Here is an 18,363-nt window from a genome sequence, read left to right on the forward strand (position 1 = left end):
ACAAACCATACTAAGAAATGTTGTTTGCATCACAGCCTCCTACTCAGATAGCCTTACAGTAGTTGGGCCAAAATCTGGCACTTTGGTATGATATGATTCTGAATCTGCACACAATAACACATGGGTTAATATGAAATATAAGGACTTTGATCTCAAATATGCATTCCTCAGTGTCTATTTGGGGAACTCCATTATGTTATGTAGGCCTACTTGTGCAAGACTGACATGATTCATTTTCCCCATAGTGTAAATGTTAATTATGTTCATTGTATTTTTTGATGAGAACAGTGTGTTTTCTTTTCTTCTAACCTAGATTCATCTGGTGCAGTATGATCTGCTGTCTATTTGACCACTCACACTTTTAGCAATGTTGAGTTAAGCGAACAGTTGTCCAAATAACCCATGTTAAAGGTTATTATGTCTGCTAACATTTTCTAGACATTATTTTTAGCCTTCATGAATCTTAACCGAGTGCATTGACATCTTATATAATGATTTAATCTCATGTGAGTAATATGTTGCGTGATTTTAAATACTACCGATTTCTTTATGGGCACTTTTTTCTCATTTAAAACATTTTAGCAAAATTTTTGTTGGTATTTTTTCTTTTGATGAAAATAAAGAACATTTCTTCCCTCTCTCTATCACCTGTTTCCAAAATATACGACCTGTGGGCTTATAAATCAAAGTTACACCGCACATGCAGATTAGTATTTTCTGATTTCCCCCGTATGTTCCATCAGACTTTCCATAGAAAAGAGGAGGAACGTCCTTTCTCAATAAACGCTCTTATTGGTTGAAGCGGCCACTGCCGTCATCACGCACCGTTGCCAAACAATGGGCAGGGAAAAGCCACGTTGACGAAGTCGACAGTTAGTCTGCGTTATTTTTCATCCAGGAAACAGAAGGATTGTTTTTATTTTGAAGACAACGAAGCGACTCTTTGAAAGAAGCGCTTGACAGCAGTCATGTCATCGCCGCCCAAAGAGAAAACCGAGACCAAAGCTGGACATCTCCCTGCTGGTAATCCATGCTATTGCTTAAGTTAGCTGTTGTTGTTTTTCTGCTGGGAGGTCTAGTGGATCATTCCGACAAATGTGTGCCTTTTTTTAATATAGAAAATGTGGTTTTCTTTGCATCTCTGTAGATTTTAGACATTGCATCAGATCTCATAATGCTAATAAATGATATTGGGCCTTATTCGTTGGGATATAGCTTTGTCTTTGAAAAACAAAAAGTGAAAGGGATGCCAGGTCAATTACCCTTGTGCTCAGGGCCCTGACACTTCTAGGTTTATTTATTTATTTTAAGAATTTTTTTTTTGTAATGTTGATATTTCTACTATTCCCATTGCTCAGTGCAGTTTGTTTATTGTCCGAAAGGATAGTAACAAGCTTTACTATTTAAAGAGTTCAATTCTGGAAGTGGTATGTTATTTAGTTTAATAGTTTTTAATTTTAGGAAGTGATATGGGGAGAGAATAAGAACAATATACAAAGTATATGTAATTTTTATTTGTGTATAGACATGCAAATATATATATATATATATGTGTGTGTGTGTGTAATATATATATATATATATATATATATATATATATATATATATGAAGAGTTCAGATGCAAAAGCCTCTAAGTGCCATCTGAAATTTTCTTCTAGAATGATCATTTTTATCAAGCTCGTATATTTAAGTTCAGTAATTTCACTTAAAAAACAATTAATAGGTTATTTTCATTACCATTTAAGTGAAATTGCTGAACTTAAATATACAAGCTTGATAAAAATGATCATTCTAGAAGAAAATTTCAGATGGCACTTAGAGGCTTTTGCATCTGAACTCTTCATATATATATATATATATATATAATTACAGGGCTGGGATGAGCCATAAAAGGCATCTGACAAAAATAGGATAAAATGTAAGAATTTTTGCTGATGTGTCAAGCAAAATACCTATAATAACAGAGTAAAAGATGGTGTCAGCTTTTCATTGCTTACACATATGTTTATGAGGGATGTGAAAGGCATACTTTTCGTGGAGTGTCCCTAGTGCAGGGTTGAGCTGATAGGAAGTGCTTACACATTGCTTACCACAAGTAGCCAGTCGTCTATGACAGACAAATGTATGTTGCGATCAACCACGTTTGTGACACATGGCATAGTTTTTTCCTTCCACGTGGCGTAAATGTGTGATTTCACATTGTTTCCCTTCGTCAGCATATCTATCCGTGCGGTGTAAAGTACACAAGAAAATCAGATAACAACATGTGTAATGACCCTTAAAGTAGGCCAAGGGAAAACGCTTGCACACTAAATAGACGCTTGTGATTTATGTCATATAACATTATGATAAATGCAATGTAATACATGCAGGAAAAAACTCTGAATTTGTTTTTGTTCAATTGTGGCAGTGAAAGTAGGAGGAGGCATGAGGATAGTTCAGAAGCACCAGTCTGCAAATGAAGTGCCAGAGAAGAAGAATGACAAAGACAGTGAAGAATATGAGACTGAGATGTAAGTATGCTGACTTTCACATTTCTGCAGTATGCATTCCAATTCCAGCTCACCATCTCTCTGCGCTGATAGGCTGTTTCTTCTATTGAAATACATGGTAAGACTATATTTACAGCTGCAGACTTGTCAGGAAAAAAAAAGCTGCAGCTTTGTTTTTGATTAATTTTAGTGCTGAAGTACACACGAAGAGGTTATATACCTATAAGTCTTGCTTGTAAGCCTTATACGTTTTCCCTCTTGTTGCCCAAGAGATAAAATAAGTTTCAGTGTCATGCATCAATGACACCTTAGTATCTGTGATCATGTTTACACATTCATTTTGTTGACTTGCAAGTGCAACCAGTTGACTTATTTCCAGCCATAACCAGCCTCTTATCAACTTTAAGTTTATTATTTTATTTCACAACTCTGGAATACTTCATTCGGATTGGTTGATGGCTGAATTCTGCTGGTGGATATTTTGCATAATGACACTAAACTGTAGTTGACTGCTGTCAAACTTAGCGATGTCACTCACTACAGTTCTTCTCACATAATTCAATTTAATTAAACTGAAATCAATATTTCATGTTTATTTTTATATTTATCAGCACAGCAGCCATTGTACAGCCATAATGTACAGCCATTTTATTGTCATTGGAAATTATTTATATCCCCTTATAAATGAAATTTATCAATTTCATGCAAAATTGTTAGAATAATAATATAGGTAAAATTTACTTTTAAGTAGGGCTGCATGATTTGTGTGTGTAGGGAGGGGGTGTGATTCTAATAAAAATTGCTTTTTAAAATAGTTTTTTTTTTACAGCTCTGAACCAAGCTGCTATGAGACACTGAAAACACTATATCATGAACGGCTCACATGTAAAAAAAAAAAAAAAAAAAAAACCTGCTGGGCTTCACTCTGAAACACTTTTTTTAAATGAAATCGCATACATTCCAATTTAATAATCACACTTAGGCATATTGTGATTTTGGTTTTATTGTGATTAATGTTGCCCTAATTAAGTAACAAAATTCTTACTAGACCTTAGTAACTCATTTAAAAGGTCATAGAGTCTTGGCTTGACATTGAGTCCAAGTTGAAAAACATTTGTTCAGTGACACAGGTGTGCAATTCCCATTTCACTGCTGGCACATGGAAAGGATTCTGCTGAAACGAGACTGTTTTTCTTAGCTTAAACTCACTCTGTGTTGGTTAAGCGGCCCACACTAAACCAGAATATTAAATATGATGATTAAGTCACTGTTAATGCCCATCTGTCTCTCTATGAGTAAGAGTGAAGGTGAATATAGCAGCACGCTGTCGTCTTATACACAACTTTCTGAATTGGTGAGCACGTGACAATCATTCTTAGTTGCTAACTAAGCGTAACAATCTTCTCGGGTGTGTCAGTAAGGAAGATGAGGCAACAGCCGGATATCACGCATTGTTTTCTTCATTGTGGTGGAGTGTGTTTAAGTTAAATAGCTTGCATTGAGTTATCTGCTTGTTGTTGGGTAACTGTCTTGCTGCTAGTTGTGCAAGTGCATATGTGCAGTGCAAAGGTTTTACAGTCCTCAGATTTCTTTTGTGCTTGTGTTGTGTTGTAGCTGACCTGTTTTCAGCGCTACTGAGGTGTGTCCACAGGGTTTGGCTGCTGATTCGGATAGGCTTTCTGGCTTTGTCCCCTCCACCACGGTACCTGATGATTGATCGGCCGCCCTGTTACAGCAAACAAGCCCTTATCAGCTCACTCAACTTGCTGCAGGAAATCCTACGAGGTGTTTCATTCCTGAAGCTGCTTTTAATATCTCTTTGGCATACCTTCGGAAACATGGCGGCCGTTTGCGAGTAGACATTTAAGAGAAGAGGTTAAAATGTGGTTTCAGTGCCCGAGAAACACACCGTGATGGTAGAATGTGATCCCTGCACCCACGCTATTTAGGTTTGGCAATTTTCTCGCAACGCTGGCAAGCTGAGAGGAAACTCGCCATTTTCCTGTGTAGTCTCTTTGTGTTCAGATGTTTTACAGAGCTTGTTTTAGTTATTGACACCAGTGAGATTTCTTGGATGGTTGGTTAGTATCATTTCTGAAAAACGCTGCTGATTTTTTTTAAATCAACCCAAAAAAACATACAAATCCCTTCATTTCTCCACAGTCAAAATGCATGAAAACACAATGCAATTTTGGATGAATCTTTATCATAGCTGTAGAGAAGCAAAATAATGCGCTTTAAAAAATATACCGAATATTACAAACAAACAATGGAAGAACAAAAAATCAACATACAGTACACAAGCAAGGATTTGTTGTTAGTCACCAGCAGCACACCAGCTCCAGACAAACAATGACACTCAAAACTGTCCTGTTACTATAGCTAACATTACAACAACAGCGTATCTTGGTCCTGTGAAACGGCAGTTACTCACGTATGGAGCATATAATGCTATTGAATGGGTGCTACACTTTTTTTCAGTGCTGATTTTTCACTGCATGTATTTAGTATATCCTGACAATAGTTTTTTAACACCAAAAGAGGGTTTGCGCTGAGTGTAATATAGCTGTTGGTAAATCTGGGTGTAAATGTGATCATGCATTTACTCATCTCACTTCCACGAAATAGATTCCTTCCTCAAAATGAATAAAACCAGTGAAATGTAAACTCAGAATATTATGCAAACCTGCAATTAAATATGTTAAATAACTTAAATATACTTTATGTATTTAATCTCACTTTATTAACCAATGTCTTTGCTACTGACCTTCGATGATCCAGTTCAACAGTACTAAGCAAAATTGTCTTAAGATAAACGTTATATTTGTGTTCCATTTTTTGTTTTTATTGCTAAAGAGTGTTGAACTTTCTTCTTCCTCACTCCAGAATGGCAGCACGGCTGATAGGTTTCTTTGAGCTGCGCCCTCTACTGTACAGGCGAGAATTTGTATTTCCTTCAGCCTGAGGCTTACTTAGTTCATTTTTGTGTGAAAGGGCAAAAATTTCCCAACAATAGTTATTTTTTTTACTTTTTTATTTTTTTTGGTTATTAAAGAAACAAAACAACCAAGCCCAGCCCAGGTGATAAAGTAATGCAACACATTACTTTCCATAAAAAGTAACGCAGTTTGTTATTTTTAGGGAGTAATGTAATTTGTAATGTATTACCTTTAAAAGTAACTTTACCCAACACTATAAATAACTGTGTCCTGCTAAAAAAGTAAATAATTAATAAGGTGTTTGCAAAAAAGACTTGTTATATTGTGGTTTTGTCTATTGATTATTACTATTTCACTCATTTTGGTGTTGCAATAGTAATGTATAATTCCGAGTCAGAGGACATAAACGCCTTCGAGTTGTTATTATTAATGTTAATATTAAAGACCACCAGAAAAGCAAAATTATCTTTGAAGTGATATAGATAATAAAATTACATTTGCAAACCAAGAAGACATTTGATCCATCTGATCCACCATGTTACTTGTGGCCCTCAGTGCATGTAGATAACTAAACACATTAATACATTAGCAAAAGTGAGTCATTATACTGACTGCTGAATAGTGTGTCTGTGAGTCAAAAGAAAAATCATTTGCCAAAATAATGTGCCAGACATGGACAAAATGCGAGACAGTAGTTGCAAAAAGACAACAACAGGGAGAGAGTGAAACAAAATCCTTTACAATACATCCTCAGAAAGTGTTGTGGAATTGAATTAAGACCTCTGTGACCCTGTCTCGACTGAGTTTACTTTCAGAAAGCTGGGCTGAGGGGAAATGGTACAGTAGTTGTATGAGGCCAATGCACAAGACCTGTATAAGGAACCAAAACTGAACAATAGACAGAAGTAATATGCCTGAGTCTTACACTGTTTCTAGCTGAAAACTAAGGGGTTTCCTCTGCAAACATTATTCATTTACAAATACTTCCCACACATGCCTATAAGCACATTTACGAATGTTTTCAGTGAGCTCAGGTTGGAGTCTAATGCCTTCCATGGCCACGGATCATTGGATCTTTATGGGCAACTCTGGACAACTTCCATCTCAGAATTGAATTTCAGAATGATTGAAGTGTTCCTTCCCTGTATTTCATTTTTTATTATAGATATTAATACTTGTTTAAGTGTGTCCAGTAGCTGAACGTGCCAGACGTGCACACACACTCTCCCATGTCTTGCTGTGTCTCTCTCCCACTTCGCTGTGCTAGCAGAGAGATGGCCTGTAAGCAGGTGGCTTCTGATGAAAAAATTGCACATTTGTCACAGCAAGTCAAGTGGCACTGTCTGGGGACCACCTGTCAAATGTAATTTGGCCGTCTTCGATGGATCAGAGGCTCAAACGGAATGGCTCTGCTAATGTGATGTGCTATGATGGTGAGCTCGCTCTTAGACGTGTACGCCTGTTCATGATGCAGGAAACTCCACCGTCTTCCTCAACTTACTGTCTCACTATAGTACTCTGCTAGGTGGCTGCTCTGATGACTGAGGCTGATTTGTTTAGGATAGAAGATCCAAGGGTGATTTTAACTAAACCGTTGCAATATTTTTATATTAACAGCCCTTAAAACCCTCAACCTGCCTATGTCTGCTACGGGATTTATGTATGACTATTTATGCAGCAGCAGCAGCAATATTCAACAGCAGCAGCACAACAGATCTAGTCCACCAAGACCAAATAAATTACCGTTTCCATATTCAATAGCATGCTAAAACTATTCCCGAGTATAAATATAAAGTATAATTCAATCATGACAACTCTCGGGAATAGTTTTAGCATGTTATTGAATATGGCAACGGTAATGTATTTAATCTTGGTGGACTAGATCTGCTTTGCTGCTACTGTTGATTATTGCTGCTGCTAATAGATTAGATACACTGATACACTGCTGTGAGCATGTAAGATATGCTGCTGCTGCTGCTGCTGCATAAATAGTCATACATAAATCCTGTAGCAGATCTAGGCAGGTGGATGGTTTTTAAGGGCTGGTTACGACACCGTTTTCAACTAAAACGTAAAACTTTTTATGCGTTTTGGCCGTTCAATTACACGACAACAGCGTTTTAGGTGCCTGAAAACACAAACTTTTGAAAACGGGTTTTTATAGTGGAAGTTTTTGAAAACTGTCTCTGTGTAAACAACAAAAATGCAAATCTCTGAAGACGATGACGTCATGTGTTCAGTCTATAGTGTTTCATCGCCATCTAATGGCCTGGCAGCAGAATACAGGGTTTTTAGTCATTTTTGCGCATACGTGTGAATGGGGATCGTTTTGACTTTGCGGAAAACTCAAAGGAAAAACGTCTCTGTTTTAAGCATATCGTTGTCGTGTAAACGTACCCTTAGAGCAGTGGTTCTCAATCCTGGTCCTGGGGACCCACAGCTCTGCACATTTTATATGTCTCCTTTATCAGACACACCCAGTTCAGTTAATTAGAGCTCTTTCCTAACGAGCTGATGATCTGAATCAGGTGTGTTAAATGAGGGAGACACACAAACTGTGCAGAGCTGTGGGTCCCCAGGACCAGGATTGAGAACCACTGCCTTAGAGTAACTCTGATAGTGTGCTGTAGGACTAAACAGACTATTTAAATGTTGAGCAAGCAATCTCATTGGCTGCAGGATCAGCAAAGGCCAATCAGCTTGTGCCATGCTGTTATGATGTGATTGCTTGCAGATTGCATGTAAAGTAGACTGCGCCCTCTAGAGTTGCATGACTGAACTAGATATTAATACAACTATATAATAGGACTATAATAATACTTTCATAATATAAGTATCAATTGACCCCAAGCTTTTGAACAGTAGTGTAATGTAATAATCAATAATTATAAATATTAAAATACATTTATAATAAATATTGCTAATTTGAGACTTTTATTTTTTTGTTTGTTTTCATTAAAATAATAAGTCAGAGTATTAAAGCTTCTCAGTATGTTGATGCATGATGTTGTAAACCGTTTCCATTAGACAGTAAGAGTGTGTAACACATGGGATGTGTGACTGCTAGTAACTGGCTGGCAGATTCAGGTCATTAGCTGAACCCTGCAGCAAAAGCTGTTTCTGTAGAAGCTCATAGGCTGACTTGCGATGATTCTCACACACTGCAGTCAATTTTTGGACACTTCACCCACAACGCTGAGGGAAACCACATCGCATTTCACCCACTGCTAAAGCGCATCCCAATTCCTCAGTTCTGCTGTGGATGGAGCGACTGCAAAAACTGGGAATGGGATGCTGACTTTTAATAAAGCAATATGAAAAAAGGAAAATAAAAATTGACAGTTTTATGACAATTATTTCCATGCTAGTTTCCCTCTCTGTGCTGTTTAGCGAAGTGTGCTGACGCTATTGGAATAATGGGCTCTTGGTGTGTTGTTTCAGTTAATCTGCTTAAATTTCCTCACTGCTGTGTCGGAAGAATTTCTGTATAACTATATGTTATCTCATTACCACAGAAGTTACTTTTCAAATGTTCCGCCTGTCAGTCAAAACACACATGGAGCTGCATAACTAAAGTCCAAATCTGACTTCTCCATTCACCCAGTGGCTTTGAGCAAAAGATCTCTCGTGCATTATCTAGATTTTAAGCATAACTGGATGTTAAAATTGTAAGTATTTTAGTTTAGCAACACACATTTCCCTTTTTCATCATCAGTATTTGGTAGGAATGTGAATTTATAATTTAGGAACAGCATTAAGGGTTAGTTTCACTACTACAAATTTTTATACATTATAAGGAACAGATACCGATGCAGTTTTTTTCCCCTACGTTAGTTCATTTAAGAGGGGAAAGGCTTTTATTTGGATAATAGTAAGCCATTCATCAGAGCTCTATTGTGTCCGTATCATGCCCACCTTTGTGTGGTTTTTCTAAACTGTCATCAGGCCACACAGAATCTGCACATGCAGAATATTAACACCTGCCATTCGTGTGTTCGTTTATGACATATTTTGGTTCATTCGATTATGGGTTTTATATGCCAATAAGCATGTATTCTGAGCTCTGTTTTCCACATTTACACTAAAATTGATGTGGAATGTGTAAAAAAGGAGCAGATGCATTCCTCCGTCCAGCCTGTATTTGTATTCTGTTGATGTTGAGACTCAGTCCTGTGTTTGCACCAGAGGCTAAGCATGGAGCTTCAGGTGCGGTTCAATTTTGCATCGTTTGCACGGTTCATTCCCTCAGCTACAGACAAGTGGTTTTTTGCTGTTTCCTCCCGATTTAGCTCATCAGTAAATAAAAGCTATGCCGTGTGGTTGCCATGACGACAGCAAGTTGTGAGCGTCTGTGCCGACTTTTTAATTGCAGCAATCGCCTTTGCTCCTGAAGCTGAGATTGGGTTATACCATAGCAGATCATTCTCTTTCTACACAGAATCTCCATCAGGCTAAAACCACTCCCTCTGCCAAACCACTGTCCCATCCCTCGTTGTGTGTGTGTGTGTGTGTGTGTGTGTGGATGGCTTCTAAGAGGCATGGATGGGTGGATGGATGAACTCACACAGACAGACTTTCAAAAAAAAGTTTGGAATAACTAAGTTTTTATTTGTATGTAAAGTCGCAGCCTGTCTTCAGAAACATGTTACAAAAATTTATATTTTAAATAAATGTTGTTCTTTTGAACTTTCTATTCATCAAAGAATCTTGAGGGAAAATGTATCATGGTTTCTTGATGTTAATTATAAGAACCATTATTAATAATTGAGCATTAATTATAACCGAGCAGCAAATCAGCATATTAGAATGATTTCTAAAGGGTCATGTGACACTGAAGACTGGAGTAATGATGCTGAAAATTCAGCTTTGCATCACAGGAATAAATTACATTTCAAAATGTATTGAAATAAAAAAAAATTCTTTTAAATTGTAAACTTATTTCACAACATTAGTTTTTTATGTTATTTGTGATTAAATAAATGCAGCCTTTGTGAGCATTAGAGACTTCTTTCAAAAACAATTACAAAATCGTAATTTACTTTTGACTGGTAGTATATTGATTGATTTAAAGTTTGTTTTATTATTTTGACACAGCTATGTATAAGAAATTAAGAAAATTCTGCCTTGGTTTTTACTCACAATAATACCAGGAGAGTTTTAGCTTATGTTTTTGTTCAAGATGAACAATTAAATCTTCCAAAGAGTTATTTACCTTGATATTTACCCTGCAATCTATTTCAGTATGTGTTTTTCCATCAATGATTTTTACTTTTTAGTTTACTTATTAGTCACTGTAGTAGTGTACTTGTAACATCTCTGGTCCGATTTCTTCATTTGAAAACAAGCACACCACTGCCATCCTCAGGTGTAGAATGGAATTGCTAAAAAAAGCTCTCTTCTCTCTCACACACACACACACACACACACACACACACTCACACTCACACTCACACTCTCACACACACACACTCTGTCTTGAATCTTTGGAGTTTCCTCCTCACAGCAAGATGAAAGCCACAAACTTCTGACATATTCTAGATTTCACAGCATTACACACGAAGTCCCACACTTCTCACAATGCCCTCATTTATGTTCAGCCTTAAGTATGTTGAAACATCAAGATGTGTCTCATGCTGTGATAGCAGTTGAATTGTCTCCTTTTATAGCTCGGTTTCCTGCAGTGTGCGATCGGTGGTGTAATGTACTACAGACGGTGTAGTATTTGAGAAGGTCTACCGGAAAATGGCCACTCTTCAAAACTCTCTCTTTGACATTATTATTCTACTTTGATTGAGTTATTTTTCATGTCAAGGTCAATTATCACTTTTGACCTTCTCTTTTGAGTTAGTGCTTTAAGGGAAACGCTTGGCTTTGGAAAATAAATGAGAGTCATTTCTGAGGCTGACGGCTTGCACAAGCCTGGAGCTATGGTTCTGCTCTGTGCTCAGATGGTGGCGGTAAATTCCCTGTCCCTCGGGAATTTTTATAGGCCATTTTGTACCTCACCAACTGCCTGGAGCACCTGGTTTTACATCAGACCCCTCCATTTACTCCCCCTACTTTCCACACATGCATGTTCACGCAGGCCTTGAGAAGTGACCAGGGCTTAAAGAGAGAGTTCAAATTTTATCGTCATTTACTCTGTCATGTAGCTCTGGACCTGTATGACTTTATTTCTCCTGTAGAGGGTTCATACAATTAAAAAGTCAATGGGGTTTAAAACAACATTGGACCCATTGACTATCATTGTATGCAGGGCCAAAAAGTAACTATTTGCCACACCTGTGTATGGCCAGTGACTTAAGAAAATTTAGAAAACATAGATTAATCCTTTAATCCTTATTAAAGTTATTCAGTCAAGAGCAATGAATGATTGTTATTTGTCTTTTGTTGTTTGATTAACATTAAAAACACAGACGGCAACAGGTTTATTAGGCTGCTGTCACTTTAAAGCAACACTAAGGAAAACATTTTACCTTAAAATAATGTTTCCAAAATCGCATCAGTGGTTCAAGTCGTAACAGGGTGAAAGGCACTTCTGGATTCGCTTTGCAGCTCTATATCTGCTATAACCACTATGCAAGTTTGCCAAACCGGGTCGCGTTTCTGTATTTGACTTGCTTTACGTCAAGCGTTACAATAGTCATTATTTAGTTTTTCTTTGTTTCTGATGTCGCAATACATCATACTTTCATGAAATCATGCAACATACTTTACCTTGTCTGTGGACCTCGTTCATTCCAAAGCCGGTGCTAGATAAACAGCGAGCGTGCGTGCGACAGTAGGCTGCAGGCGGCGAAATTATTTACGACAGCGGTAATGGACAATTCCGCTTCCAACCTGCAGGGCGACCGAAGAGGAAAAGTTCCTTATGGCGCTTTTCCATTACCAGTACCAGCTCGACTCGACTCGCCTCGCCTCGCCTCGACTCAGCTCGGCTCGGCTCGCTTTTCGCTCCGTTTTCCATTGCAGATAGTACCTCCACAATAGTACCTGGTCGTCATAGCGACGCCGCAGGAAACTGCCGTGACTTAATCTTTTACGCGAGACACACCCGCTACCTACACACACAGGACAATGGAGGAAATCGAGTGTATGCTGTTTTTGTTTTTGTTTTTGCTGTTTTTTATTCAGGATACTGCGTCTGGCGCGTGCAATGATGACGCAGTGAATAGTGACGATTCTCTCTGACCAATCAGCAGTCTGCCATGATTTCACGTCACATTTTAGTATCGCCTCAGCTCGCCTCAGCCCGCTTAGAACCTCGCCGGAGGTGGTACGAAAAAAAGTACCTGGAAGCAGGTACAGGTACAACTTTTACACAGTGGAAAACCAAACAGAGCCGAGTCGAGTCGAGTCGAGCCGAGCCGAGGCGAGCTGGTACTGTGTAGTGGAAAAGCGCCATTAGTGTTGCTTTAAGAGCTAATGCACGGATCCAATGTAATTATTTAACTGTTTATGTTCAGTTAAGACATAACTGACTGTTTACAAGGATACTTGCTAAGATAGGCATTTTGACTTAATTTTGTATGAGTATGTGTTTTCAAGCACAAGAAGACGTGAAAGAGAACTTAATGAAACTTTTGTGATGATCACGTTTGGCAAAAGTGCCAAAAATAAATTGTAAAAAATGTTATAACGTGTCTGTCAGAGCCATAGCTGTATGGGCAAGTGCTCTGATTTATTATGCGGTTGCACTTTTGGCGAAAACAGTACGAGTCCCATCTGTTAGTTTACATCATCAATGCCGTACGACCTATTGGTTAATGTTTACCAATATGCAAATGGCTGTTTAGGCAATATCTTGTTCATTATCTTGTTTCACTCATCAGTAGTATTGTATACCATGTAATGCTACAATTAGAAGAAGAATTATCATGCCAATCCCACTGTAATCGGTGGCCTGGTGAATGTCGATCACACTCGCTGAATATGAAATCTATATGATGATGTTTCCATCAGCGCTGTAGCTAATTTGTTGCATTAGTATTCCATCCCTGCATCTGATCAGATACGTGTCCGGACACAGAAAAGACGCTTTCCTCCAGCAGTTATGTGAAGTAGAGGGCGTCTGCTGACAGACACGTCAGATCTTTGATTGAGCTCAATTCGACTCCGAGCTCCTGCACCCATAATGATGCTGGCTGTTGACCTTCAGCTAATCAGTGCAGGCTTCACACTCTCATTTCACACAGCCCGATAAAACTGCTGTCTGCTCGGCATTGGTCGAATTATAAATTACGCAGTTATGCATGGTGATGGATAGTGCTGATAATTTGTCACAAAGCCTTGGTATATATTTATTATATATTAATAATTATCTAAATATTATTAACTAATTTAAAAAAAATCTAATATTGACTTTATATTTAAATATTTCTGTTGAAACCGATGTCTCACTAGCTGCTGTCTAAATTTACATCTGTATTCAATCTCTTAATGAACCTTTTGCTTTTAATTAGTGAAATTAGATGATGTTTCCAAACTTATAAACCAACACTTTACCTGCAAGCCCAAAAAAGTTCTCTGGTCAAATGTTGGCCTTCACCTTCTGTCTACATTCCGTTTAAAGGTGTCTTTGGCCCGGACACAAGGCTGCACTATTGAGCCGAATCTGGCTGAAACCCACAGAAGGTTTTTCACCCTTCTGAAATATGAGTGGTTCATTCATTACCAGACTACAGAGTTGTTTGTGTTCTCCTTCACATATTCCCTGTGGAAAAATTAATGATCCCTAAAAAAAAATCAGAGACTGATTAATACACAGGCTTATTTACAATCGGTTGCTGTTTGACATGAAAAGAGAATGGTTTGCTTCACAAACACTTTGTCATCTGTTTTGCTTATGCTTCATTAACTAGCACATATATTTAAATGTGTTTTCTGTTTGTAACTGTGGTCTTCTCTCTTTTTTTTTTTTTTTCTCTCAATCTTTAGCCCACCAAAGATGCATGTTGTGGTCTCGGGAGTCCTCACTAAGGTTGGTACACATGTCCATTGATTACGTCATAATATCTAAATCAAAGGCCACGTTATTCCTGGTCCAACAGTTTAGATGGTTTATATAAAGACCTGTTCATAGCAAATGTGAGACAGATTGTTTCCTAAAGGTCCATTCACACCAAAGACAGATTCCTGAATGTTTGTCAGGTTAAATTCTCGCCTGTACTTTAGGTGATACTGATGTGTAAATTCACCATCTGGTCTGCCGACAGAGTAGATAGTTAATTTGAATAAAATATAAATGGATAAAATGTGAAGGAATGATATAGTATTTATATTTATTGCATTGAATTTGCATTGGGGGGAAAATGCATTGAATTGCTGTTTGCATGAGACCGGGTTTAAGTATTTATTTAAATATGTTATTCTTATATCTCTTGTCAATTTTCCTTGTCCAAAGACATTTTGGACTGCTTGTAAATGTTTATATTCATTTTGAACAGGACCATAGAATCGCCTTATTTATATTCAAACATTTCCCTGCAAACGAATATTTGCATCTGGTGTGAAAGCAGTGCCAAATTCATTTTAAACCTGCTCATATCTAAAATCCCCAAAGTTTGTCCTCACGAAACCCTAGCCTGAGGCTCAGACATAGTTTGTTCCGATAAAAGACGTTTTAGTCTTGCATCACTTATTGAGATCATATCAGTAGTCCGATGTGCTGGAGATTCTGTGTGGGGTTTGTTGAATGGCTCGTCACATAGAGTTCACTCTGCTCGTTTCCAGCCCAAGCTGACCTTAATCCATTCTGCCGCCATGGGATTGTCCGCGTCTCAGGATTTATTATGTTTTAATGTGACAGATCCGTGCATGCTTACCAGGATGAGCATGCAGCGTTTTGAGGGAGAGTTTGCTGTTTAATTATATAGGGTCCTCCGTGTAAACATGTCAGATGCTCAAGATGTGTAAGAGAACGTGGTGTTTGAGTATGTATGTCACAGGCCATCACGAGTGACCCTAGAGGATGTCACGATGCACATGGAGCCCTTTTACTGGGCCATTGGCCTCCTTTTACTTTTAAAGTGATCTAAACAGCTTCTAGTGACACAATTTATGCAACATTTCTTCTCTAAATACATCTTTTAGTCCTCCAGCAAGCTGGTAAACAGACAGAAAATAGAAAAATGCCACGCTTGTGTTCAGTCTTGGCTCGTTACACTGTTGGACTGTCCACCCCGTAATCTAGTTCAAAAGCTTGCTCTGAAAGACTCTCTCATACGGATTAAAGTGATGTTGGAGAATGTCTGCGGCTGCTGCTTTCTTGGAATACAGGATTTCTGTCCTCACTGGGCATCAGCCGGCTGCATGTCAGATGCTTCTGTGTGCCGCTTTCCTTTTCATGTTAATAGACATGAAACAAAGCCAAAGAGATCTCAGTCTCTCATCAAAAGTTTCGATTTGAAATGGATGGCAACTAGAAAACACATACAGAGATGACTTTGTTGTCGTTTGATATAAATCGTAATTAATTAAACAGTGTCACTCACAAGAGTGCGGAATTGTTTTGGTTCGATTTGAAAGGCGATAACCGATATATTGGCTAATAAATCTAAATCCACATTTTTATGCCTGATAACAAAAAGAAAAGTCTTACCATTAAAAGCCACCCAAGCACTTACACATAAATTAAACAAACAAAGTATATGAAGTATATGAACCAGTGGAAGTTTTAAAATTAATTTTACACTCCTATGGCCAACTTTCCTTACCAATTTTTTTTTAATTCTAATCATATTTCAAGTAATTTAAACCCATCATGATGAACAGTGTGCATCTGAAGTGTCTCAGCTGAGGGAAATAATCCATTATTTATCGGCTTTAATATATCGGCCAAATATTCTTATCGGACTGATAACGATAACATTAAAAATGAACATATATCAGCCGATACCGATATGGTAGCCGATATATCGTGCATCCTTAGTTTTTAGTTTAAGCTCTGATATTTACATTTTATTGTATTTAAGCTTTATTTCGATTAACAAAAAATGTTTTTAATAGTTTTAGTTAACAATAATACCCCTGGAACACAGAAAACAGTCATCACAGTGCTGTTACAATATATAGCACTCTTGGAACACCTCTCGGCCAATCAGAGTAGAGGACCAGGACTGAGTGTTGTATAATTATCAGAGTGATTCACTGCACACAGATCATTTGTCATGTCACTTATCATATGGACACATTATAATTGACTGTTGTTATTGTTTGTCCTTCTCAGGGAGATAAAGACTTCACTCCTGCTGCTGCCCAGGTGGCCCATCAGAAACCTGTGCCCTCGGTACAAAAGCTTCCTGGGGCCCATCACATCAACCAGCACATCCACCAGCCTCGGAAGTGAGCCCTTAACCCAGCTGTAGACCACCACGGGCACGGGGCCAGGACCACACCACCCCAAACACCTGCTCAGGTTGCCAGGGATCTCTTGCCGTCAACCACCCCCCTCCCCCCCATTCCGTATGTGCCTGCAAGCGTCCTGTTTCGACTAGTATCATGACAAACGTTTCTTTTTCTCTCACCTGTAAATCATTGCAACACTAAAATCGAAGGCTCCATTGCGAATCACTAATCAGAAACATAATTCTGTGTGTTCATTTCATGAGGGATATGTGGAGCTGTGTTTTATTTTTTAATTTTGTTTTACATGAATCGTTCCAGAGAGATGTAAATTGTATAAATCGATTTTTTTGAACTCGGTGAATGTTGTATATTAGGCATTAGGTACTAGGTGTGGTTATCTGAATAAAGAGTTAATATAAAGCCATGCACGCCTTTTTGCTCTTAAAAACAAACTCATAGCTTTTCATTACCTGATGGAAATATCAGTGCTTTTACAAATAGGTAGTGACGTGTAAAGCTGAAATTATCTACAAAATCATTTAAGTGGTTCAATTTGAATTAATTGCTAAAAGTTATGGAGAATAAAAAGAAGGGGAGTGTTCATTTTGTTTGCCTTTAAAAAAACATTCATATGCTAGAATTGCATGTCCCTAAAACAGTACTTGCAAGACAGCATATGAATAGTGATAGTGAAATTTGTGAAGAATAAAAAATAAAGGGATTTCAATACTCTTTGTTTAAAGTATATGCTAGAATTGCATTTCCAGAAGAATAATTATCTGTTTAAGGTAGTTAAAAAAATTGACCAAACAATGTTATTAATGCCGTTTTAGCTGTCTATGTTTATGACAGCGATTTGAGAATTAATTGAATTTGTGGCGAGTAAAAAGTAGAGGGATTTCAATACTTGCATTGCAAGCACTGTAATAAAAACTGAAAACAATTGCCGTGTCTTTTGTCCTATTGAATATTATTGAGGGCAGTATATCACTAAGTTCAGCAGGAAAAGTTTGTGTGTAATCCCATGGCCTAGTTTTCACGGTCTATACTAGAAAAAGCCGTCAGCTTCCTGTTCTCCACCCAATGCCACTCAGGATTTGCCTCCTCCTCTTCCACGCTTATCTCGTCTTCTCAAGCTCTCTTGCTATCCCTATCCGTTGACTTTGTGTTCCGCTCAGGTGTCGATAAGAGCCAGCAGCTGCCGCAGGCTACGGGTTGATCCCACGGTGTGTTCTGGGCCCGAAACGGCAAGACTTCTGCGGTACATGCCATTAGCACACCAGCTGGCCAAACCTCAAGGTGAAACTCGAAAGCTTGAGTGGCAGCTAAACCCTTACGAAATGTCACGTGTCAGGTCAAGGTTGTACTTTTCCATAGCGTGCTATCTGAAAATTGAGCTGTGGCTTTGAAGCCAGTTCAGAGTGACCCAAAACCCTGGGGTCTATCTGACATTCAGGTCCTCTCAGGGTATTTGTCTTTGATAGGCTATCAGTCCCGCTGCAGATCGCACGTCAGTGCTTCGGTTCTCCAGCAGAGGGTGCTTCATTGTTCTTCGTGTTGTCCTGGGCAAGTGCTGACCTTGCAG

The 18,363-nt window shown here is 38.2% G+C and overlaps 1 protein-coding gene across 1 annotated transcript; it reads left to right on the forward strand.

The window, feature by feature from the left end:
• Positions 1-741: 741 nt before the first annotated feature.
• Positions 742-17,721, forward strand: dap (death-associated protein). Its single transcript, XM_084398568.1, has 4 exons — positions 742-1,023; positions 2,412-2,514; positions 14,370-14,412; positions 16,660-17,721. Exons 1-4 carry the CDS (start codon positions 969-971, stop codon positions 16,777-16,779), a joined length of 321 nt encoding a protein of 106 aa, XP_084254694.1. The 5' UTR covers positions 742-968; the 3' UTR covers positions 16,780-17,721.
• The last annotated feature ends 642 nt before the right edge of the window (positions 17,722-18,363 follow it).

The sequence above is a fragment of the Rutilus rutilus genome (assembly GCF_951802725.1).
Source record: "Rutilus rutilus genome assembly, chromosome: 24".
NCBI lineage: Eukaryota > Metazoa > Chordata > Actinopteri > Cypriniformes > Leuciscidae > Rutilus > Rutilus rutilus.